This window comes from Lagopus leucura, unplaced genomic scaffold, assembly GCF_019238085.1.
Source record: "Lagopus leucura isolate 7727_CA_CO unplaced genomic scaffold, USGS_WTPT01 Super-Scaffold_1, whole genome shotgun sequence".
Taxonomy (NCBI): Eukaryota; Metazoa; Chordata; class Aves; order Galliformes; family Phasianidae; genus Lagopus; species Lagopus leucura.
In genome coordinates this window covers 6,483,758-6,509,931 of record NW_024962250.1, presented here as the reverse complement: position 1 = coordinate 6,509,931, position 26,174 = coordinate 6,483,758, and the positions used below count along the sequence as shown (strand labels likewise).

Genomic DNA, 26,174 nt, shown 5'->3' with positions numbered 1-26,174 from the left:
AAAAAAAAAAAAAAAAAAAAAAAAAACCAAAACAAGAGCTTTTGCAATCTGTCACAGGAAAAAAAAAACTATTGGCATAGCTAGGCACAACACATATAGCTCACCAAAGCAGCTGCTATCTTCAGAAATTTGGTTCACTTAAAACAAAATCAAAGGCTAGACCCACAGTATTAGTACACATTCCAACTACTGTTGTTTCCAAGTAGTTTTAGTGATATTTAGTATTAAGAATGCTACACTTCATACCTTTTCAAATTCTGCATCAATCTGAGAGAGAAGGGCTGGCTTTTCATCCTCAAAAAACATTCGTAAAGATGGTCCCACATAAAGATACATGACTCCCAGCAAGGTAATGGCAGAAGTCCTTACAGCCTGACAGAAAGGTGATAAAAAGTGTTCAGTCTTCACATTAAGGACTGATCAAAATTCTGGATTAAAATAAATTTTCTTACTGGGTTAGTTGCAGCAAGAGCTGTCTTCACATTACTAATGAAAGCTTTGACATTCAATCTGTGGGAAAAAAAAAAAAAAAATCACATTCCCATGAGTACAAACAAACCAACCAAATCATAGCATACTAAACATTTTAAAAAAATGCAATGGGAATGAGAAATCACCGAGAAGCAGAAAATATTCGCACATTAACATCTTAAGTACAGGGTACTAATTAAATAGGTCAGTTTTGGGAATAAGCTGCTATGAAAGTCAGCACAGTAAACCTAAGATAACTAACATCAAATGCAATTTATTAGAGTTGTAGAGCTTCTTATATTACTACAATCCTGAAATTGCTAGTACCAAAACCCAAAGGAACAAGTCTAGTACCATTTTAAGCACCTGAAATGTGGCTACATAATAAAAAGCATTTTTTTGTGAACCTGTACCAGGATCTTGCTGAAAAAGGTCCAAATTTCAGAATCAGTAATTCGCAAAAGAAGGAAGGTTTAGATTACTTAACCTTCTATACCACCACTGCGCAGCAACAGAAAACAGATGGGTCAACATGAAAGCTTCCTTCGCATGGTTTCAAACACCACCGTTCTATTATCATCTCCATACATTACTCTGGTGGAAATACACTTTCTGTGGAATTTGTCCAAATACGAATTGCTACTGAAAAAAGTTCCCAAGACTTAATCAATGCAACTACCCATTTCATGGCTGTTGTATAATCCAGTCAAAGTAACTGCCTAAGCAATCAACTAAACTAGCATTTGATTGCTGATCCAACAATCAGAAATTTGTTCTCTTAAGTAAAAGGCACATTACTGTATACATATAATAGAGAGCATTCAGTTAAGAGATAGGTGCTGAGAAACTAAGGAATGTTACACTGGTTCTAATGAAGAACTTATTTTCTACCCCATCCAGCATCAGAAGCAGTAATTGCGTTGGCTAAAACATCACCCTAGAACTCTACCCCAATGAGAAAAATAAGCATCCCAGTATATATTCCTCTATACTGTGCCAAACAAAACTATACTGAGATGCATCAGAGCATAGATGTACCAAAACTATTAGTCATCCCACTTCCATATGTAGATTAAGACTCTTCAGAGAAGCCCCAATGAGAAGGGATCTTTTAACAAAGGATGCAACCTTATTATTCCTGTCAGATGTTTTTGTTTACACGTTTAGAACTGGAAGAGCAGCTGATGAAGTCAGTATCAGAGCTGAGAGAAGTAAAAGTTCGGTGCACTTGCACTCTCAAGAACAAATCTTCAGCCCAAGATAAAAAACACAGACTCAAATTTCTCTTGGAAGACATACCCAGAAAAGCCAAACTCTTTAATTGCATTTGAGAGCCAGTTCAAAGTTTCCGACTGGTTTTTAGGGTTCTTTTGAGAGAAAGCCGTAGCCACAACCTGGAAGAGAAAAGTAAAGCTTGAGTTTTCTAATATTACAAGCCAGGTGACAAAGAACTATTGTACGTAAATGAGTGATAATACCTGCAAAAATCAGGGTAGTGCAAAAAAACCAAAAGAGCTGGGGGTAACAACCAAGGCAAAATTTGTTGTGTCACTGTAACATAATATAATTGCAGCTGAAGTAAACCAGAAGTTATTAAAGTACTAAAAGGCTTTCAGAGATCAGCTATATTACAGAAGTGTACAAGTGGTTTTTTTTCCCCCCCCAAACACTTTTTACAAATTTTTTTTTTTTTTTTTTTTTAAACATTATTTCAGAAAGGTACCTATTTACTACCATTATTTTCGCATTTAACAGCTATCCCAAGAGATACCTTCAAATTTCCCTGTGCTGAGCAGCACAGGAAAACAAAACAACAAAAAACGCATGAAGACTGAAGACTTAATTCCCTGATTTTCCCTGAAATTCCCTGAAAGAACACGTTTCTGTCTTTAACAGAAGAATACTTTGCTATCCACTCACCTGCTCAGCAGTCCATGGCAGTTGGCATGCCTCAGCTATTGCTGTCATGGCTTCTTTTGCATTGCTCCCACATTTCACATCACCAACCTTGTCTACAAGACCATCCAATACAACCTGTGCTGAAGTCTTGGAGAAGTTTCCTTTCTGTGCAATCAATGCAACTATATGCAGCTTCATCTGCATCACCTGGAATGTTGATAATAGCAAGGAAGTCACTCACTTTTATATATCTTAGACCTCTAAAAAGTGTATACGTATTTAATGTAAGAAATACAAATTGCATTTTTTCTATTAAATTGTGTCTACTCAAGGACATACATGCATTTGTCTGAATATAAACTATATATAAATGTTTATATAAACATAAACATTGTCTGAATGTGTATACACATTTTAAATACACAATCAATACTGAGCAACCATTACTAGCTTTTAGAGTTTATCTATACCTATACATGCATATACACAAACACCGATATACATCTAGACACATTCAAGTGTCTCCTGAAGTCTCAATTATAAGCAAAAAAGAAATCCGATTTTAGAGTACATATTCTCACTTGACTGTAGAGAGAACTGCACTAAAACAATTATATACAGCAAGGGCCTTTTTTCAGTTGGAACAGCTTACATTAAGTAATAAAAATGAACTGCTGCTTACTGAGATAAAGATGTATTACCTGAAAGTTTGTTTCCTTCCAACCAGGTTTCTTGGCCAGCATTCTTACTAGAGCTTGGCAAGGCATTTCACTTCTCTCCATAAGCTCAACAGCCTTAAGGATAAACAAAAGTTAACCAAAAGGTCACAAATGAAAAAAGAAAAAAACCACCAACAAACAAACAAACACCAAACATCCACACAAATGGAAATTACCTGAATTGTCATGCAAGTGTTTTCATAATATTACACTAAGTTGCAGAAATCCTCAGCATAAGAATTTACCTGAACAGCCTTACTATAAGACCCATTCCTGCAAGGAGCCCATTTTACACACACTGAGCCAACATTTTGGTGGAAGTGTTCATACTTCTACACTTTGTTTATCCTTTAAGTGTATTTACAAGCACTTGTTGGCCATTCCAAATCTGGAAATGTAACATTTAGTAAGTGGCCCATCTAGAAAGCTGACTACAAAGCAGAGACTAAGCCTTAATGTAGCCCCTCCTCCCCACAAAGGCATTCCACTGAAACTATAACATCCTCATGTTTCAGTAAATCTGCTTAAGCTTTTGCAGCAATATTCAGTGCTGCCAGTAACAGCTCTGTTCCATAATTTCAGTCAGTCAGCACTTCCACTAAAATATTAAAACTCAATTTTTTAATTAAAAATTAAAACTGCAATACAATGGTATGAACTACTTGTACATCAACAATTGATTGCTTTTTGAATGCGAATTCTCAAAAGTTCTATGATACCGCAGGAAGAAAAAAAAAGAATCAGGCTTCACATCCCACTTTTTGTAGTAGATCACGTTTGTAACTACATGAAGCACTCACTACCAGTTATGAATACTAATATTACTGTCCTAAGTTTCAAGCTACTAACTGAAACTTTGATATTACGCTCAGTCGCTGCTTAAAATGCAACCAATGGGGACTTGCAAGTGTTTTTGCACAAATCATTGCAAAACCTTTATAATTACTTTATATTTTTAATAGACACGCATCTTCAGTCCATGTATATGCTTCAAATGCTTCTCATAAAACCATACCTACATCAAATTAAGAAGGTTACTGCACCACAGTTATGGATTAAGAGTTAATTTAAACCATGTATGCCCCTGGTATTTTGCAAGTATTGTTTAACTCATCTGAAACAGCATTCTGACCTACTGCTACTCTGGTATGTCTCTTTAAAAGAGAGCTACCAGGCCTAAAACAAGCTGAAGAAATTATTTCTTGCTTTCTTCTCCCCCATTTCTCCTTTTATTAGTTGTTGCAAAACTCACCTTCTGAAACTCTTCCATGGAGGCAAGTCTCTCTTTCCAGTTACCACTGTCCAGCTGCTGGATACAGGAAGCTGGAAGGACAGCAGCAGCTTTCTCCTCACAAACTTCTATCTGCAGACAGATCAGAATAAGAATAACACATCCCACAGGATTCTGCATTAGTAGGAAGAACAGAGCTAGGGACATATAATGTACGTGAACAACTCCTGCTCTTCGATGCATTTACAAAATTTAAGTCACCATATGACTTAAGTCACCATTATGACACCATAATGACAAAGTTCTGCTGTAGGTTGAAGCATTTTGTACAGATTACAATATAAGGGTTTTGCATTTTGTATAGGTTACAATACAGAGCTTAGGAAGCTGCTAAATCATATTGCAACAGAAAAATAATCCCTGAAAAGTTTCAGTTGCACAGTCAAAAATGATACCAGGTAGGCATTACTTAAAGAATCAAGCAAAGATAACCTGAAGTATACAAGATAATTTTGTATGAAGTTGGGATTTCATAGCAATTAATCAGAGAATAGTGGTGGACAGGAGAAGACACCTTCCACGTCCATCTAAATGGAATGAATTCAAGTTATTCTGAAAACAAAACATAGTAAAAGTTCCCTTTGCATTTCTGGTACCTGTACTATTCTCAAGAACTGTATCCTCATTTTGTGCCGTATATAATATATATACTCATACTAAAGGACACTTCCTAAAGGTAGTTGACAGCTTAAACTGCAAATAGATTTCAGAACTTAAGCAGCTTTTTGTTACTGTCCGATCCACAGACGGGGAATGAGATAGACTAATCTACTGAAAGGATATGGAAGGGAAAAGGTTGTTTTTTTCTGAAGTAGAAACAAAGCATCTAACCCATATGTATATACACTATATGAATGATTCCATTAACACACAGATTTCCGATGTGTTCTTGGCTCATCCCCAACTGAGCAGCATGCAAGAAATTTGATTTAGTTTATTATTAGTTTGAAATCTGAAGCATAACTCCAGAATATCATATTTTTAAGCTTTCAGCGCCAGACAGCAAATCATACATCCTTAATTTACGCTGTAAGTAGTTATCTCTATCTTCTACATCTGTTTCTAATTCAGTAACACCACTGATCATTACACTAGTTTGATAACGTTTACTGCTTTTATGACCTGGTACCAAAGCCAGACAATACAATAGGTGCGTATTTGCCAGAGTGCATCAAACACCCATTTTGCCAGTTATGAATTCTATTTAAATACACTGCTTTTCCTTACCCAAGAAAGATACTGCAGTGAAAAAATGTAGTAGCTGAAGAACTGACTGACTATTTACACAGAACACTTTATTTTGGATAAAAGCAAGACACTTACCGAGAGCTCAGATTCAACTATCTCTTTGGTCTCAGGACCCTTCTTGCCTTTAGTCCCAGCACCTCCTGTACCTGCAGCTGCAGCTGGTTTGCTTTTCTTAGGTGGGCCCCCAGGCTAGAAAGGAAGCACAAATTAGCAGAGATCAAACAGCTCTCCAACTCATCAGATTCTAAACAAACTGCTATTTTTCCTATACCTCCGCATTCTGACATCAAAACACACATTTGGAAGATGTATTTCTAGTACCATAACTGTTACATTTCATCTTCAAGATAGCAACTAGTTATAGTCAATACAATCACAGACAAATAGAACTGTCAATAACCTCTTGACAATCTCTTACTTTCACAGCAGGTGTTTTTTTCTGTGGTCCTGGCTTGGCTGCCGCATCTTTTATTTCTTTATCTCCAGCAGTGCCTGAAAGCGCAGGTGTCTTTCCAGCAACAGGCTTGCCTTCTTTCTTCTCAGCAGCTCCAGCCTTTTTACCATAAACCAGTTCTACCTTCTCTGCACACTCTTTAATCTGACAAAGCGTTTCAAAACAAAACAAAAATGTAAAGAAATATCTGTTTAGCTGCCACAACGAGGTGTAGTTTATCTTCTCAGCAGTGGCTCAAACTTTGCTATTCTAGAAACATTAAGTTCCTCAGTTAACAAAGTTTAGCTATCCTGTATTACAGCACTAATGTTAACTAGTCAATAGCATCACCTCCTGTTATATTGCTCATTTTCTTAGTTCAAAATGAAGCATGGAGAGTTGAGAGAACTCCTTTCAGACGCAGATGCTCTAAAGACTAATTCTTAGCACAATAATCAAGTCATCATTCCAACCTGTTAACTTACACAAAAGTGCAAAAACTTTGTGTAGGGAAGTAAAGACTGAATATCAAATTCTGTCTTAAAATATAGAACTAAGTCAGGGAATTAAGTCACAAACACATGAGATTTGTTTCAGAGAAAGAAGAATTTGGAAAACAACCCAGCAACCAAAAAAGAAATCAAGCCACTTCACCAACTCTTAAAGCCAAACACACATTATATTAAAGAATGAGAAGGTGCAGTATTTGCATATCAATACATTTCAGATACTGAGTTAAAGAAAGGATACTCAATATTTAACAAAAAATTTTGAAAGTCTTTTTCCAGTCTTCCTGCTCTGATAGTAACTTTTAAGTAGGACACTTTCAAAACAACCGTGGCAAAACACTGAAGTACCTCCTCTGATCCTCTTTACTGAAATGCATTTTACATGGATAAATTGAGCATTTTACATTTCATAAACTCACCCGATCAAGCTTTAGTTTGTCGACATCTGCTAGAAAAGGATTCACAGCTTTCTCTCCAGCAACCTTCAATGCAGTGCCTAATGCTTCAAAACCAGCATCTCTTACTTCAGGAGCAGAATCATTGATATGCTGCCAAGAAATACAGCACACATTACAAAGTTTGCAGCTCACATCTAAACAAGCGTTTAAACTCATGATCCGTATAAATCTGTTCCAACCTTTTAATAAAACTTACAATCAATACAGCGTAATACTTAATATTCCATTCCATTATAGAAAGAAAGAGAAGTTGTCTACTCTGTTTCTTCATATCTTGATCTACTCTTTTCTCAAATACAGGCTGCTTCCCATCCTTAGATCTCTCACACAGCAAGAAAAGGAAGAACATTTTAGCTTTAAGAAATACTGAAACACCATAAAAGCTTCTAAGAAATTTAAAATCCCACAACCCTTTTCAAATCTCCATTTTAAAAGCCAAGGAATTCACTCAGACAAAAGAAATGGAAACACATAATGAAGTGTACAGATTTTGATTACACTGGAGAACTTCCAGTGTACATGCAGTCTATGCATCGACAGAAGTTTTTACACATGGCAAATTAGATGCAGCACTCTAATAAAAGTTTGCTATGAATATCTGCAAGAAGCATTTGTCCATGTCCAGCAGTTAAATAGTTAGAAAACCAACGTCTTTACTACAAACTAGGTGAGTTTTCAGTTTTAGAGATAGTTTAGTCTCTTCTTAGCAATTTCCACGACCAAGTCATCTTCCACTTCGATATCAGTCAGAATTCACTGACAGCCATATAGTACGCAAGCTTTTCAGCCCCTGCACTATCAGATTTCTTTCTCCCAAAACAATCTGATGCTTCACACCAACATTTCAAGTCAGTATTAGAGAAGTACTAATTCCTTCTCCTTTTTTACCTTGAGAAGTGCAGCACAGAAAGGTTTTAACAGACTTTTTGGCAGAGTAGAAGGCGTGCAGTGTCGAAAGCTTCTTGCAATGAAAAGGGATGTCTGCTGCTTAATTGTTGGATTTTTGTTGTCCATCACTGCCAACACATCTTCACTTATGTTCTGCAATGTGGTCTACAGAGAAAAAAGATACTACTTTCAGTAAAGGAACAAAAAAAGCAAATAAAAAGACACCAATTCTCAGACACAGTGGGAAAATTTTCAGTGTTTTACTTACAGTAAGAAAGATTGCATCAATGGCTTCCTGCAGTGCTTGCACTACCTGAGGTTTCTTCTCTTTAAATTTCTCTAAGATCGTTGGAACAACCTGTGGAAGAGATAAAAAGTCAATCCACTCTTCATTAACATAACTGTGAAACATGAAAATTTGTTCCCTGACATTTCACAAAGAAGCAAAGCAAATTAGCATCTCTCCTACCCCATTGGGCATACAACAGCAGGATGAACTAGTCTACTCCAGCTTTTCTATAATGTAAAATTCTTTGCACTCAATCTATTAATAAATAATGATTTTTGAGCAGTTACACAGAAAGCTAAGAAAGAGGCAGGTATATAAATTCACCAAGTGAACATTCTGGATCTACTGGTGTGAAATACAGAGACATTGATAGGAAACAGTTCCACAGTAGAACGCTCTGTTCTCATTTTTTAAGAATCAAAGATTGTGTATGTATGCATATATACACACACAGTCCCATCTCCCAGCATCCTCACAGCATTCAGCACCACTGTCCAAGATGCTCCTATTTGACTAGAACACTGTCTTTCCAGTTGTGAAAGCCTGAACCTTTCCTTCAGCTGCATCCCTTCCAAGCAGGATATTTTTGGATTTATTAACTTGAAAAAGCACACCTGATAATTAAACCACACCACATTGGAGCTTCTCTGCAATTTAGACTCAATATAGCTTCTCAGTCAGCCAGATACAGATGACTCTCCAGTGTGCTGGTAATATGAGGAGGTCCACTTAACTATGGCCTCTGTAACCTACACTATTAGTAACATAAGAAATTCTGATATTTAACTAGAGACATGCAGAGCTTTTAGTAGTGAAAAGCAGGCTACTTTTGACATTTCTGTAAGCATATCAGAGTTGACAGTTTAGAAGCCATCTAGTTACTCATTATAAGCTCTTGCATAATAGAAAACAGGTCTTCCTACAGATACCCCTTTCTACACAGAATTTGACCACAAGATCTCAGCTCATTATGACACAGTGAACAAAGCTCAGGTGGCATCTTTGTGTTGCTAACCCTTGCCAATTCCTGTTTGCAAAGCCTTAAGCGCTTCAAAATAAATAAGTAAAAACAACCATGTTCCTCATAACAACAGGCAGCATTCAGAATGAAATTATCTTTGCCCAAACTTTTGTTCAGAGTTCAAGAGACCTGAAGACTTTGAAGCAATGACATTCAGTAACTTCACAACTCACCACAAAACATAACACTAATAGCTGCCAGGCACAGTTTCTCCACTTCCCTCAGCTTTACCCTCAGCTCTCCCTTACGTATCCTCTTATGCATCACAAGAAAACTTAAAGTCGAACAGCTTAAAGATGACAGCAACAGTGGCTCTCTTGAGAAAGAAGTGAGATAAATGCAAACACTTCCACAGCTTTCTTGGTAATATTGTTACTAAGACAAGAGTTGCAAAAGGAGAGAAGAGCATTAAGCTAGATCACCCGAACATTTTGGTGCCAAAGAAAACTCAGTAGTTTTGTTACCTGCTTTGAACAACCAAACAAGTAAAACCAGAACTAACAACTATACATGATGGCACTGCTAGGTAGACCTCAGGCTCAGAAATGCTTCCCCCACCTCCGTGTGCTACAAGTGCACTTCCAGCATGAGGCAATATAAATAAGTTCATCTTATGAAAAGTGAACTCAGAGCAGTCTTCATACACAAGATTCATTGTACCAGTAAGCTTTATACCACTGAACGTGAATAAACACTGTTCTTTTATCCTTAAGCTGCAAGTAACTTCACTTCTTAATCCATCAAGGTGGAGACAAATATTTGTAATACTACAAAATCATATCTTTCATAAATACCAAGCACTGACAAATAAACAAACCAATCCTTCTCCCCAACCCCCCAGTGTTCCTGGTGGCCAGCACCAACAACAACAAAAAAAAAAACAAAACAAAACAGGGGAAAAAGCCTTACATCCTCATACTTACATGTCCTGCATATTGTCCAAATTTCTTTCGGAGGCCAGAAGCCAGTCCAGCAAGGCATTTGGCAGCTAAAGCAACCAGCATAACATTTGTATCCTTTCCAACAACCTGAAAAGGAAAAAGTAACAAAAGGTGGAAGACTTCAGGGACTCGGAGAAATCTCTCAGTAGGATCAGCGGGCTACAGACAAATTACTTCCACCACTGTTCCAACTAAGAAGTTCAGGCTCCTGAGCATTATCTTAATCAAAATTTTTGAACTTAAATACAAAGAAATCATATTAAAAAAAAAATAATTAAACCATATGCATACGCTGTGTTTCATTACCTTTTTGAGAACTTTCACCAAGTCTGCATAGTCTCCTGATTCTAACTTTGGATTTTTCACCAGCAATTCCACAGCCTCTAGAGCTTCTTTCCTTTCCTGCCACTTTTTTGCTTCCTGCAAAGCAAGTCACTTAGATTAATTCATAAATCTAAACAGCCCTAGAGAATCTTATTTGCCACAAGCCATAGATTTTAGAGCTCAACTCTATTCAGAGAAAACCAAGATCTTTTAAAGCTCAACATCAACTGCAGTGAAAGATGAAACAAAGTCCTTTCCCAGGATGCATCTCAGCTCCTTAGAATTACAGCTTTCTTAATGGTAAAAACAAAAACTTGAGACTTATTTATGACAGTTTATTATTTGCTTAAACTAGTCTGTTATTTCCCATGCAGCAGTATAGTTTATGTTGCAAAATGCAAGTCTGTCTTTAGACTTGTTAGCTCCACATGCCACAGAATTAACCAGTGGAATTAAAGTTTATGCTTACTATTTTCTCATAGAAGTCCTTTGGAAGCTTTGAAAGAATTTCTACAGCTTCAAGCAACTCATATGCATCTACTTGTGGTACCGCTTCTTCCTCATCATCATCTCCTGCAACAGAAGGGAGAAAAACAAGCTGCACAATAAGTGCAATTTCAAGCACACTACTGTCTAAGGCTCACTTATAAAACAGTGTCAGCAACTGTGAATTTGCTATGTCAAAGGATAGATACTATCATGTAAAGTTCTTACCCTAGCCATATTCTCACGTGGTGCAATGCATCCCATGTTCTCTATCAGTTTGAATGGAAGAACCTTTACAATTCAATGCATTTCTCAAGAACATACCCATGATAAGCTTCCCAATGGAGTAGAGAGATAGTTTACCTCCATCTCCATCTCCTCCAGCTGCCTGTTGCTGCTCAAATTTTGCTTTCAGCTCCTGTTGGGAACGCAGGAACCTGGTCTGCTTAGGAGCAGCTGATGACACTTTGACCCACTCTTCTTCCAGTTCCTTTAGCTGTCAAAGGAAAAAAAGTCATAGTATCTACATTTTGTGCATACCACAGACAAGAAACACCTCATAGAAAGCACTGGAGATTTCCCATTACAAGTTTAAGACACTGCTAAATTTTAAGCTCTTTATTTTGCCATCAAAGAAGTGACTTCTTCACACTCACTGTTCAGAATCTTTTGAACAGATGTACTCACATAGCAGAGCATCAAAAACAAAAGTGCTAAAGCCAAGCATTTACTTCAGAACAAGCTGTAGAACGGTCAGGCCACTAAAGGTTTAAAATACGACTGGGTGAACATGGAGAAAGATTCTTATTATAGCCTTAATATCTGAAGACAGGGCTAAGACAAAACAAACACCTTGAGTTATATTTGGTCAGGCAGTTTAAAAAATAAACAACAGTTCTGCCTTGCTCCAGAAATCTACTGCTTTCCACAAAACAAAATGAATATAAGTGGATAGGAAAGAAAGATACATCAGTAATTTAGAAAGTTCAAAAATAACGGAATGTTCCAGTTATCTATCACAGCATAACACTTCCTGCAGTGGAACTGTTATCATACAAGGAAACAAATACTGTAAATGCAGACCTGACCACTTCCAGCTGTGGGTCTTTTTACACCACCAATTATTTGCCCTTAGCTAAGGTCTCTGTGACAAGCTTCTCTACTTTTCTAAATGCCCTCCTGAGTTCCAGTACAAACGAAACAGAATTTTTTGTCACCCCCTTTGGAAACCACAAAGAGGGACTGAAGTCTTCAGCTCTGTTACAGGAAACTAAAAAATAATGCCTCATTAATGGAAGATTCCAGCTTTGACAAACATTATGGGATCAGGGCCGTAAGCACACATGTGTAGAAGTGTTTTCTCAACTGTCTGGTTACAGCATTATCTTCTACCTACCTGAACAGAATTTATATTCTGCAGGGGAGGTCTCAGAGCATCCCTTATCCAACGGTAGATCTCCACAGCAAGGAGTTTGGCTTCATCACGAACAGCCTTCTCCCGAGACTCAAACAGTTTTGGCAATACTTTAATGATTGGCTTCAGTGAGATTATTTTTGAACCAAATTCACTGAAAGTTAAAAACATGGAATAGCATCAGAGCCCAAACAGGAGCCACAAAAAGTGATTTAAAAAAAAAAACAAACAAACAACAAACTGTGATGTGCAGTACATGCAGAAAATGTTATTTATTCAAATCCTTGTTTCTTTTTATGATATTATTCAGCTGCTGCACAATTAAAAGAATATTTCCCCAATCATAATCACTTTCCCCAAGCCAATCAGAATTACAATAGCAGGCCTCTGCTAAAATTACTTCAAAACATTTAATCCAATCTATTGCCTAAATCAGTTTCCTTGCCAAGAAGGGAGGAAAAAAAAAAAAAGTGTCTTTAGACTGAAATTTATGACCTACTTTTTTTTTTTTTTTTTTTTTTTTTAAATCAGAATAAATAGAATCTCCTTTGTCTATCCTTGGAGGCAAACTGCAGTAAAAGCATTAGTCATTTTACCACTTGTTGCACTAGATAATTATAGTAAGCCTGGGTCATCCTCACAAAAAATACACGTGTTAAAACGTGTGCAACTGAAAGGACACACAGAACAGGTTTCCCCAGCCAACCTTCCATGTCAGCAGATTCTATATATTGTTGAACTTAACACACATTTCATTTCTCAATCAACTGTTGAGTGAAAACAAGTTTTCTTTAGATGCCCATAGAAATACTTGAAGAACAGTAGCGGTTTGCTAAGTCACATCAGAAGCCACAAATACTGATTCAGGACAGTTCTTCTTTCTTGAGAGCTCTAAACTTTCTAGTCACACTTCTGCTTCTGTTCAGCTAAGTACTTCATGAAAATGCTAGTAAAAAAAACAGCTACTAAAAAACAGTTGCATATTTAAGTTCTAAAAATGTTACTGCTAGAAGCTTTATTACGAGTCTCACTGTATGAGAAATGTGAGGTAAAAAAACACGCAAAAGAGGCTCCAGTATTAGAAGTAACAATTATAGAATGCGAACAAATGAAAGGCACAAGCCTGTTCTTACACCATGGTTAAAATAAGGAGCATACTAGAAAAAGGAGCTACTGAGAATGAGAACTTAGAGGAACAGCAGACTACACCAATTCTTGTAACAACACAAGGAATAAAAACATTTCAGCATAAAATAAACACTGGAAGCTTAACTAGTTACATAGCCAAGCTACCCACTTAGGTACAAGATGTAAATCTTGCTATCAATGCAGAAAATCTGAAAGCACAACTCTAAAGCTTCTAAAGCAGAAGATTAATAGAGCCCCATGACATAAATTGATTTGTGACCTAAAGCATAATACAATATATACAATACAATATATATAAAGAAGGCACGTTTAATAAACATGGTTGGTAGGGAGATATTGAGGAAGGTTGCACCGTTTTCTAATTATACCATACTGTTACAGAGATAAGGCAATTTAAAATAGGTAAAATATGTTCTTAAAAGTAGGACATTTGGCAGAACCTAAAATAAAGCATTGCTTACAGCACCCATTTAGTGTAAAAACAACCATCAATGCACGTACTTCAGCAAATTCACTACCAGATATCAACCATAAGGTTCACCTTCACCTGTACTGCAGTGTTTTCACACTAACTACTTCATTATTATAATTATTTTTGCAGGAAAAGGTATTCTGGCCTCACCAATACCAGAATTATCAGCAGGAAATTCACCCAGAATGAAACAAAAACAAACAGGTACTGCAATTCTAACCCTGAAACCAACTACCCTATCTTCAATAAGATTTGGTTTTTAGAAAGTATTATCAGCTTTTGTTTTTAAAGACAAAATTTTTACACAGACAATGCAAACTGACAGAGACAGCTCTTCAAAATAAGCTTAGGTGTAATGAGCATTTAAAAAAAACAAACCAACAATGCAGCCAACCAAAAGTGCATGCATCAGTGAGGAACAACTTGAAACAAACCGAATGAATTTCAGCTTTCCCATCACTGACTTTATCTCAGCTGTTCAGAAGAGTTGTGAAATTCTCACAACTGTTGTCACCTTAAAAATAATCAGTTCAGTAAAGACAGCCTGCTAAAAACACTGGATGGATATATGTTCTGTGGGGTGAGGAAGAAAAAGCAGCAACAAAACAAACACCACAGCCCCAAACCTAGAAGCTTACCTTAGTGCTTTCCTCAGTGTCTCTATACAAGCAACTATGATTTTTGGGTTTTTGTTGTCGAGACCCTTTAGTAATTCTTCTTGTACTGCCTCCCCTTTCTCAATTTCTATATACATAAGACAGATATCTACACCCAGCTCCTTTGCTCTGGCTTTTGGCTGATTGAATACTTTATTTACAACTCCAGAAGCTACTTCCCCTGTTGTCCTGAAAGATGAGAGAAAGTTACCTTTAGAACATTTAAGTGAACTGGTTTTTTTCCATCATTATCCACAGACAGAAGCACACACAACATCTAAAACAACGATGAAAACTCAGTCATCACACAATAAAGGCTAAGTTAACTTTGAAGGTTACAACCTTCTGTAAAAGGTGATTTTACTACCCTCTAGTTTAATCAATGGAACTCCTTTACACTGAGAGCTATTTTGCATGTTCCTAATGCTGGACTACACCAGATTGTGAATACAAGACCTTATCTCAAAAACACAAACACTAATTCATCATCTCCAGGAATTGTATACATCATAGTAACACAACACTGGTGCATAAACAGAAAATAGTTTGCTGGGATTATGTCAAAGCTCCCAGTACTCTCAATTTATACCACTTGTGAATTCGGGGGCCTGGAAATGCTGTTAGATACCCAAATTAAGGTTTTAATTTAAAAAAAAGTATTTAAAAACAAATAATCAAGTCATTTAAAGACAGTGGATCAAAGCATGAATGAGGTCAATTAGATGCTTTTATTTCACCCCCAGGAGAACATTATTTCATGGGATAGATATAAAATACTAGGAACACCCTTTGAAGAAATAAGCAAGTATGCAGGTTCAGATGGATTCAACTGGACACACCACCAAAAACATAAGTACATTTCATTTAAAAAAATAAATTACACGAGTATCTGCTAGGAAAGATGTACATACACATTGTTTCAGCCAAGCAAGAGGAGGGTTTCCAGCTCACAACACCAACTGTTTCACTTCTCTACCATTTCTAAAATCTTTGCCACTCTTTTCTTACAACATCATTAAGCATTATGTAAAGCAACTTCTGATAAATTAACAGGTACATGGAATCCATCTACAAACCTACTATTGAGCAGGTTTTATAAATCAGAAAGCAACTTCTGTTCTCAACATACCTTAACTGTTTACAACACCTGCACAGTTTATCTGCAGACTTTCTCAGAGAGGGACATAAAACTCATAACAGCCTACTGATAGCAAGGAAAGGCTACTTACTTCCCAGCTACATGAGCATTTTCAACATAAGCAAGTGCTGCTTCCAGTCCTTTCAACTGTGCCACTGCATTGGAGTCCGTCACAAATTTCTTTATCAATCCAAGGTATTTGGACCATTCAGGACTCTTCTCATCATCTATCTTCTGGAAGAGCTTAAGGGCTTCTTCATAGCCATTTAATCTGGCTTTCCACAGCTGGAAGTAGAAGGCAAACATTTAAGCATTGTGCTAATACAAACCTTAACTCAATCTCAATCACCTTAATAACCTTAATCTCACCAAAGTACTTCAATCATAGCTGTAAGGGTGCTCAGTAAGCTGGCATCTGCAAAATTTCCCTACACAAATACTGTGCAAGAGGGCAAAATACCCATTGCTTTCCTGTCAACAATGACCCAGAAAAAGAGATACGTTAGTATTCCTCGCTGCTTTCCATCAGCTCTAGCAACCACCACAGTGAGTAGGTGTGAGCCCAACAGTACTTTCAGCTACAGATGAGTAATACATTCACATGAACAAGTGTACTGATCTTTAAGCTCACAAACTTACACCATCTAGATTATCACACAACTAAACTCTGCTTCATGAGTGTTACTTAACTGTTTCAGACCTTTTACACATATGCACACTGTGTGGCTACAAAAATAAGCCAACTTTGTTATAATTCGGTACAGGAATATCCTAGAAGTATCACAGCACAGATACACAGCAGGCCAAACCCAGACAGTATCTCCCACCTTGTGTTCACACTTCTGGTCGATGGGCAGTTTCATCCACTCACTGTCGTCCCCCATCGTAATTCAGGTCCCCTCTACAGTTACAGCAATTCCTGTGGACAGAGACAAGAGTTAGAACACATAACACACAAAAAAAGCAAGATTCCACCTGCAACACAGTTCAGAAAATTAAAAAAAAAGACAGCTCTAAAGCAGATACAATATTTAATGTGAAACCCACTCTTTCAAGCCTGCAGTTGTATTTACATACTAACTGCTAAGATTTGGCCACAAATCTGTTAGCCCTGAAAGGCCACCAGAAGGCACCGACGAGTAGTGCATTGCCACTTGTAATGCTTCTGACACCAGAATTCTCAATCTGTTAATGTTTCAGTAAGCTGACACGAGGCACGTAGAACCCACCTTTGTCTAAGCTTGAGGAAAAACGTACACAGTTAAGGAACTAAGAAGAAATGAGTACTGATCACCACTAGAAAACCAATGCTTACTGACGTGCTTTCTGCAGCAGGTGCCATGAATCAGGGTTGAAAAATCACCACATATTAGTGTGAGGACAGCTGTTTTAACTATTTCACAAACAGAGCATTTGAAATGAACAGTACTATGAGATATGAGACTAACAAAATCCATTTTTGCTAGCTAGCCACTTTATGCCCCAATTGCAACAATAGCCAGCACTGGCAACTGCTCTCACCAAGAGACCAGTTTCTTACTGCATGCAGACTCAAATATTACTTGTTCAAGGTCGTAGAAGTGTTTTATCCCTGTCTCCTCATTAAAATATTAACATTGACCACTAGGGCATGAGAGATGAGATCTCAGGCTCAATGACCATCTTAGACATGCAAGTTTCAGCAGCACTGAGACAGCTCACAACACTGCAGAAGCAAATTAAATCAATCCAGGTAAGGAGTAACACATTCCAGCATACCATTTCAAACACATACACAAAGATATAGATTTCAAGAGCTAGTGGTCATCACCATCCAATAATTTATCCCTGAAGGTGTATAAATACACAGTGCTGACATAACTGTACGTAAACACATCTAACACATCTGTAATGTAAATTCAGCCTATGCCAGTAAAATGATATACTTTTTAGATAAAAGTGTTTTATATTTGAAGTACACACAGAAGTTCCCTGCAAATAAATAAATCCTAGATTAGGAGTACAATTTCATCAGTCTAAGTTAATACAAGCAAGTCCTGCAAAGCTATCTGTCAGCCACAAATAGCTAACTCAAGAGGGAAACCAGACTACAACAGTCCACAAGCAAAAATGAAGCTGCATTCATGTTGAAAGCTCTTTTAATAGCTCACCTAGTCAAGAATGCAGGAATACCCTTGTATGAATGCAGCTCCAACAGCAGACTTTACCAATCAAGTTAGCTCTGCAGAAAGAAAGAAAAAGACTCGCAGAGCTGTGTCTCGTGTAATATAAGTTGCATTTGTGTTAGGAATAATTAGTGTAGCAGTATAGAACTTAACACACCAGTACAGAAATCACTGGACGACCTCACCAGTGCAGAAGCGAGTCACAAACAGGCACAATGCTTTCCCCCAAGCGCACGCCAGTCCTTGATGAGAACAGTGATCTTAGTAAGAAGTTGTTTGCAAGACTAACCACAAATTTGGAGGCAGTGTACAAGCTACTTCCTGGCTTTTTCCTTTTCTTAAGGAAAGCATAAGGAACCAGCAGAAGGAAAAGAACTACCACAGATAAAACAGGAGATAAAACAGTATAAGCAGTAAAAAAAAAAAAAAAAAAAAAAAAAGAGAGCATCTCCTTTGCGCCAGAAATCCACTCTACCAAGGAAAATCTTATTGCAGGATACTGACTACCTCTTTATGACCCTAAAAACAGTTCAAGCACTAACATCAGAAGCATCATAGATTTCCAAGTATTTTCTATGTTTACATACAGACAACAGTCTGTATGCCCCAAAGCATGACCTCTGACTTGCATATCCTACTGCCACATCACAGGAAGTAGAAGAAAAGGATCCCAAATTTTCCTTCCCAACATCATGAGACACTCTCACATGGGGGAACAGGGAGGGCAAAACAGTACCATGCTCTCACTCATCTTTTATTTTACCTTTTTCTTTTCAGCCTGGTCAAGTCCGTTTCCTACTATTTTTAGTTGCAAAAGCTACAATCATTACTTCAATTATAAAATGGGTTCAGTTGCCTTCCGCACTGAATCTTGCGCCTAAAAATAGGGATAAAATCATACGTCCTCTCTGACAACATACAAATCCCTTTGGGCCCAACAGTTTTTCCATGGTCATAGAGGGGGGAGCTGGCTTCTAAATATTTATTCTCTCCATCTTATCACTGTTCACACCTGCCCCAATCCTGAATTCCTGTGCTGCCTGCATCGTGCCTTCAGCAGAATAACAGACTGTTGTTTCTCCCTTCAATTAAGTTACTGCACTCTGAATGTTCAAAGAATATCCCACATTTGACAAGTCTTTCTTTAAAAGTTTCCCTGCAAAGTTACGAACAACTCTTCCCATTACTTTTCAACACCCAAATAGAAAGTAGCCTCACACCGCAATAACGCAGCCAAATTGCGTTACAACTAGTGAGTCTGCAGCAGTGAAGTGTTTGACCTAGATAGCTGACTTGTCAGCACAACTAATTTTACAGACTCAGAACAAAAAGATTAATAAGTCTTTCAGCAACAGCGCTCATTTTGGTAGCATCCAGAGAACGGGACCTCTGAAGCAACTGAAGCACCAAAATCAGTTTTGTGAGAGAGGGTTGTTATTAAGGCGGTCAATGAAACATTTACAAAAGCAAGTCAGCTGAGCAATCTGCAATGGAGATGAACAACAAATCCTCCCTGACAGTTCTTGGCACAGCAAACTCATGCAATGGAGCAGTAAGAAAGTGAAGGCCATCAAGGAGAGAATAGGATATCTTTCAAAGGGAGACAATGTAAGAGCAGAAAAATACTTACAGGACAGTGCAACACAACAAGCTCAAACGTGAAGTGAGAATTTGTTACTGAATTATTGGGGGGGGAAAAAAAAATAAAAAAATAAAAAAATAAATCAATGCATTGAGAATGTGTGGAAGGGATGCTAAGGGAATATTTGGATTAACCACACACTGCTCTGAAAAGTTCCTTACTCAGCTCCTAAATAAATGCTTTCTGTGCTAAAATTCTGAAGGGTTGAACAGCATCAACCCTACAGCTCTATAGTATAGGGGTATCACTAAAGAAAAGCCTTCTGACATAAATAATTTGAAACTTTTTTTTTTTTTGAAGCACGTTTATTATGGAAGCCCTGTGCACTGTCATGAAGCTTCTCCTTCCTGGGAAGGCAAAGTAGGAAGCCATTTTGTGCTAAACAAAAACCAGATGTTTATTGATACCAATTGTCCACTTATCCCTGCTCGCTTCCACCTATTAAGCATCACTGCCAAGCAAGAATAGCTTTTAAAATATCAGAAGGCTTGATGCCAAAGTAGCCTTCTCAGTAGGTTTGCCCAAAAGAGTAAGCTCTGAAGACTTACTGAAGACAGCCCATTTCCAAGCAAAATTGCATCTGAAATGTTCTTAGAGTGCATACTTTAACAAATACCTTCACAATTTTAATTTCCACTGAGACAACAGTTCTCTGTGGACAGTTCTGTGCCAGTATAGTCCATGGTTTTGCTAGCAGAAAGAATTTTTATTTGTTTAATGGCAGTTTGGGGTCATATTCTCTCTTTGCCTCTCAACATATGAAGTTCCACTGTTTCATAAGTTTAGCCCAGCATGTTTTACAGTACTTGCCAATTAAAGTTTTAAATTAATTAAAACTCATTAGCTACAGTATTATGCAGCACAGAAAAATGCTTAAAATACTCAAGCAATCATAATACAGGGGTTTTGTTTCTCTGTCTTAAACAACACTCAGATGAATATGCAAACTGAAGAATCGTGTGACCTAATCAACCAGTGAAATAAATAGTGCAGTAAGCCGCTTCAGCAAATTCTGCATAGGAAGACTGAAGTCCAGCTAAAACTCCTAAAGTTAAAGAGGTAAAAACAGGAGTCAAAAGAACTTCCAATCAGACCGCCAGCACACCTCCCAGCTTCAGTGCACCCATCTTTTGATGACAGATGCAGCAACAAGCAGCTCAAAAACTAACACGCAAGCACCACCACTCAGTGGGCTGTCTGATGCTGAGACAGCATGAAATTCCTATGGTTTTAGAAGGTGGCAATTTCAATCTCAAGATGCGAAACACACAGGGCTCTCGATGACACAGGGCCTCAGAATAATGAGAAATGCAAGAAACAAAAGGCAAAAAGGAATCATTTGCAGGCTGCGAGGTACTTTGCAAGGTAGCTTCTCCCAGTTCCAGCAGCAATGAAATGGCATATGAGAGTAAACGGCACCGCATTCTCTCTCACCTGCCCCAACGTTCAGCAACATCTTAATGTCAAAACCGGCCTCCTGCTTCTGCCTAGGAGCGGGGTAAGCGCGGAGCAAAGCCAATCTTACAGTGTAGAGGGGTGGGCAGAAAAGGGCAGCACAGGGGCATGCCCGTGCGCCCCGGGTAATCGGCAGGGGGACGACAGCGGGACAGCGGGACGGCAGCAGGGCAGCGCCCACTCGCCGCCCCTCCCTGAAGGAGCTGCCCGAGCTCAGACGCACAGAGGCCGGCGGGACGTTCCTTAAAAGGAGGGCCCGCGCCGCCGCCGAGGACGGCCCCCACGGGAAGCACCGGGAGCTCCCTCGGCCGCCGCGGCCTCCCCGTAGCCACAGCACCTTCCAGAAGGAAGCCCCGCCGCCCCCGCACGGCCCCCCGGCCCCGCTCTTGCCGCCTCCCTCCCTGTTTCTCTCCCTCCCCCCCCCGCCCCGGCCCCTCCCGTCGGGCGGCGGGCCGCACCGCGGGCCCGGCATTGTTTACACCGCCGCCGCGCCTTACCGCTCAGCGCGCGCCGCTCACCTGACAGCGCCGGCTCGGCTCGGCAGCGGGCGGAGGGGCCGGCCCGGCGGAAGCGACTCCCAGCCGGCGGGCGGGGCCGGGGGCGCCGCGGCCGTACCTGGGCGGGGAGCCGGGCCGCGCCGGGGCCAGACAAAGGCGGGCAGGGCAGCGCCGGGGCGCCCGGCGCCTCCGCGACCCCCTTTTCCCCGGGCGCTCCCCGGGGCCGGCGGCGGTCAACGGCCCGGGTCGCGGGGCCCGCCGCCCTCGCGAGTCATCGCCTTCGGCATCCCGGCCCCGCGCCGGCGGAAACGAGGTCGACGCCGAAACGGGCGGGCGCGGCCCGGGTGTCCCTCGCGGGGCGGTCCCTCGGGCCGTCGGCCTGACGGGAGGAACGAGGCCCGCCGCCAAGAAGCGCCGTTGCCTTCCGAACGGCGAGCCGCCCCGCGGCACCGCCGCGCTTCGTGCCGCACGCCAGCCGTGCGATGACGGCGCCCCAGCAGAGCTGATTCATCGGCTCGCTCCAACCGTCACCTGACGTTCGGAGATGCCTTTTCTAGCGACAGTAGCGACCGAGGAAGAGCTGCCATGGTGGAAACCCTGTGCCGACAGCTTCCTCCCGAGGGAGTCAGATACGCGACGCGAGGCTGTGCTCCTTCAGAATCATCTTAGCTAGATGAAGAACAGCCGTAGCAGCAGCTGCTCCACGCCCCACCGAATAATTGAAGTTCCTTTTTCATTCATCTCAGCCCTACAACATAGAGGAACAAACATACGCCACCGCTTCTGCTTTCCAACCTCCGACGTCCACAGCAACCGAGCTGTCATAGAGACAGCCTCAAACAACACACGTTTGGTCAGTTCTGGAGACACTCTATTTCGAGGTGGCCCAGCGTGCTTGCTTAGTGCAGGGCGATGTTTTATTTAAGCACGAGGGTACCAGGTTTTCCCATGTCACTCTTTGCAATGCCAATGTGACAAGGACGACACAGGAGCAGCCTATGGCAGCACCAACTCTATGAGCCACACGGCCTACAGTCAGCCATTCTGTGCAGGAGCACGTGGCCCTCATCCCAGCCTGCTCCAGCAGGAAATTCACAAGCCATTCCTACTACGTTGTTAAGTTGTCCATAAAATATTTCATTTTTACATGTTTCTTTTTAAAAGGCAGAAAAAGACACCTAGCTGGAACAATGGAAGAGAGGAGAGACAGCAAGGGAGAAGAGGAAATCGATTGCTGGCCACAGATTTGAAAATCCCTGATTACAAGGTTTGCAAGGAGGGACCCTCACGAGGGTCCTTCAGGTCGTACATCCTACACACTACAGTCTTCAAATCAAATACTTCGCATTTGGGGATGCTTACCTCTACTCCACAAAACATTCAGATCAATTTCCTATTTGTGTGCACTGTTTGAGATATACATAAGTGACCTATCAAAGGAGTGAACAGCAGTCTTGCAGTTGGCAGATAATTACTCAGAATAGCAAAGGAAAAAGAAAAAAAAAGAAAAGATTGACTGAAAAAGCTCACAACATGCCAAGTAAATTTCAGATGTAAATTTATCACCAAAGAGACACATGAGAGAAAAACAAATCTTAATATATGCTAGAAACCAGGTTTTGGAACTGCCAAAGGGGAACGAGACCTTACAGCTCAGACATCAGTAGGAGACATTCAGCTGCACAGTGGCACAGCCCAGGATTTTGGAATACAGGCCCAGATCACATAACAGGCCTGTATGAAGGAGAGGCCAAGAGTCAGCATGGATACAGGTCCCACAGATTCAAGTCATGCGTGTATGAGAATCAGGAATAACAACGCATTACCATGTAGTTGGTTTTTAACATTAAGACCAGCAAATGGGAAGTCCAGCAGTGTGATTAACTAATTATTTGGGCCTCTCAAATCAAGTTTTTATCTATTTCTGTACAGATGTCACAAATAATCTTTTCCATAGCTAACCCCCTGCTTAATAGTCCCAATTCTGTATTCTTTAGGATTACCTTCAATAAATACATCTGCAATAATTCATTTAGAACCAGTTCATTTTTGTTGAGCCCGCTTTCATATATCAATTTCTCTCTGTAGCTTAAAGCTGTAACTCTATTGCAATCATCTAAAGGGGGTGAAAAAAAAACAACATCTACAAGTTTTAAATGGAGGAAAGCTACAAAACCAGCAGTTGAAAAATAGGCCAAACTTGGGGAAAGAGACAGTCATACTAAATTCTAACTTCAAACAATCAACTGATCCAGTATTAGTGACCAAAAGCATCAGTTATAATGACAGCTTGTACACCCTCATTCTTCTTTCTGACTTAATACTACTGGGGAGTTTCAATAGTAGCCTTTTGTAACACTTCAACATTTGAGCCGCTATCAGCGCCTGAGAACATACAGCTTCACAATTTCAACCCGACAGATACATTCACTGCAAGTCTGTAGCCATGCTTTCCTCCATAGCTGACAGCCCAGCATCCCAACATTCACACATACTGTTCTTGTCTGCAGAAAGGAGCTTTCAGTAGTACCATACAACACTCAAAATAAGAATCAGGAGGGGAAAAAAAAAAAGAAAAAAGAAAAAAAAAAAAGAAGGGAAACCCCAGGATAATTCCATAGCTGATACATACTGAAGAAAAACCTAGATTAAAGAAAAACCCAGATAGAAAGTTACAGCACATGAGTTTAGAGGTATATGCAGCTTCCATTGTTTTTTAAGTAGCAGAGATAGGGTCAGCTTGTGCTGCACAGAATTCCTATTCCCCAGCACCTGCTCTTCAATGTTGTTAAAGATCCAAATTTAGGAGGAAAACCCCCTACACAGCAACATGAAAGCTCCTGCCTGGAGACAAATCACAGGATTCTGACTGAATCCAACAACATAGGAGAACGGTGGGAATCCCCACTCCTGCCAGCCCCCCTTTGAGAGTACTACAGAAGGCCCAGCAGGAAGCACCTTCAGACGAGAGACACAAGGGATCCCAGACCAACACCTGAACTCAGTGCCAGGGCTTCAGAAACACAGATACCTCCATGGCTTCTGCTTTAGGACCATCCTCACCCGAGGGAACGTTACCCCAGAACGTTATGCAAACAAAACTACTTCTACATACAGCCTCCTTTAGCGAGTCCAAGGATAGGCCGGGCCGGGCCGGGCCGGCCCAGCCCAGCAACTCCCGGCCACCCCGGCGCCCCTCACAGCCCCGCAGCACAGGCCGCGGCCTCCCCCGTTAACCATCGCCTTCTCCGTGGTCACGAAAGCGGCTCGAATGAATCCCCCGTGCCCGGGCCCGCTCCCACGGGAGGCCACCACGAACCACACCTCCTCCGCAGCCCCCTCACGGGGTCGGGAGGCCAGGCCCAACAGAGAATGGAGGCCTACCCAGCGGCCCACGGGTCTGGCGAAGCGCGGCGGGCGACACAGGAAAGGAAGCGGCCCCCACAGAAATGGGGGGCGGATCTCACCTGGGCCCGGCAGGTCGGGCGCGGCGAGTGTCCAGCCGCTGCTCAGCGCGGTTTGAAATCGCTAACACCGCCCGCACCTCCCAGTGTCCTCGCCGCCCATTGGCCGCCGACAGCCCCGCCCCCTCCCGCAAGAGTGCGCTTGATTGGTCCGTTTGAATCGGACAGCAGCGTTGCGTGCTCCGCGCACTGCCGGGCTGGCTCAGGACGGCGCATTGCCGTGGGCAGATCGGACACCCTGCCGTGGGCACGGGGTCGGCGAGTCCGCTACTGGCCGCAGGTGGGGGCACAGCCCGCCGCTCCGCTTCGGCAGCCTCGGGGTGAGGTAGAGATGGTAACTCCAAGGTAAAGGAGCGCGGCTGGAAGCGGCCTGCGGGAGACGCGGCCCCTTGTGCCGCTTCTACACTATGTGTCATCTGTGGGTAAGGACGGGCAGCTATAAAACTAAAGCATTTGAAATCGTGTTGGTACTTATTTCCATCGGAACTGGGTAGAAGGGAACAGCGGGTGAGCAGTAGTACTGCAGAATGGTTATTTCCGAGCATTTCAGTTGTTGTTCAGCCTTCTGTGTTCTTGAATGAAAACTCAAAGAGATGAAAATCATCTTTTCTTCAGAGCCACGTTTTCTAGTTGGCGGAGGCACAAAACAACCACAGGTTCCTGTGGTGTACAGTGCTGGAGACCACAGTGCTATTAAATTCCTTTCAAAAAAGAGGGTTATGCTCCTAGGCTGCTGCTATGTTAAAATGCTAACAAAAATAGCAGGTTGGGGCAGAGTGCGAGCATGTGGGAATGTGCAAGTGAGCATAGCTATCTGACCCTTGCTTTGAGGCCTTAGTGGCAGAATTGTGTGCTACAATCCCGTCACGAGGACAACCCACATCCATTTGTGCCTTCTTGCTCCTCCCAAATGAAATACAGGTGGGGTTCTGTGTAAACAGAGCTGGGAGCACCTCTTTCAAAGGGGAATCCAAATACCATGCACGATTCACAACCAAAAGCCAGGCAGAGTGGTTAAGAAAAGCTAAATTTATATTAAATTATCATCAACCCCTAAAATACTGAACACAGTGGTTAAATAACTCCAGAAATTCTGATGTCTCCAGTGAGTAACATTAAAACCATTACACAGGAACACAGGGAAA

At 40.8% G+C, this 26,174-nt stretch overlaps 1 protein-coding gene across 6 annotated transcripts in view; it reads right to left on the bottom strand.

The window, feature by feature from the left end:
- Nucleotides 1-25,122, bottom strand: part of CKAP5 (cytoskeleton associated protein 5) — a 47,591-nt gene extending 22,469 nt beyond the window's left edge. For 4 of the 6 annotated variants that reach the window (XM_042870204.1, XM_042870238.1, XM_042870229.1 and 1 more), the window contains exons 1-20: nt 25,033-25,122; nt 16,634-16,725; nt 15,898-16,091; nt 14,651-14,857; nt 12,374-12,545; nt 11,341-11,473; nt 10,961-11,064; nt 10,474-10,587; nt 10,150-10,254; nt 8,185-8,274; nt 7,917-8,081; nt 6,990-7,118; nt 6,047-6,226; nt 5,704-5,817; nt 4,342-4,452; nt 3,072-3,164; nt 2,392-2,577; nt 1,771-1,865; nt 453-510; nt 247-372 (exon numbers count right to left, since the gene is read on the bottom strand). In XM_042870204.1, the coding sequence (XP_042726138.1) occupies nt 247-372; nt 453-510; nt 1,771-1,865; nt 2,392-2,577; nt 3,072-3,164; nt 4,342-4,452; nt 5,704-5,817; nt 6,047-6,226; nt 6,990-7,118; nt 7,917-8,081; nt 8,185-8,274; nt 10,150-10,254; nt 10,474-10,587; nt 10,961-11,064; nt 11,341-11,473; nt 12,374-12,545; nt 14,651-14,857; nt 15,898-16,091; nt 16,634-16,690 (2,433 nt within the window). In that variant the 5' untranslated portion in view covers nt 16,691-16,725; nt 25,033-25,122. Of the gene's footprint in view, nt 1-246; nt 373-452; nt 511-1,770; nt 1,866-2,391; nt 2,578-3,071; nt 3,165-4,341; nt 4,453-5,703; nt 5,818-6,046; nt 6,227-6,989; nt 7,119-7,916; nt 8,082-8,184; nt 8,275-10,149; nt 10,255-10,473; nt 10,588-10,960; nt 11,065-11,340; nt 11,474-12,373; nt 12,546-14,650; nt 14,858-15,897; nt 16,092-16,633; nt 16,726-17,956; nt 18,028-21,586; nt 21,619-25,032 lie in introns of those variants that run through there. The other 2 variants (XM_042870213.1, XM_042870220.1) reach the window with 2 other exon arrangements.
- Nucleotides 25,123-26,174: the final 1,052 nt, after the last annotated feature.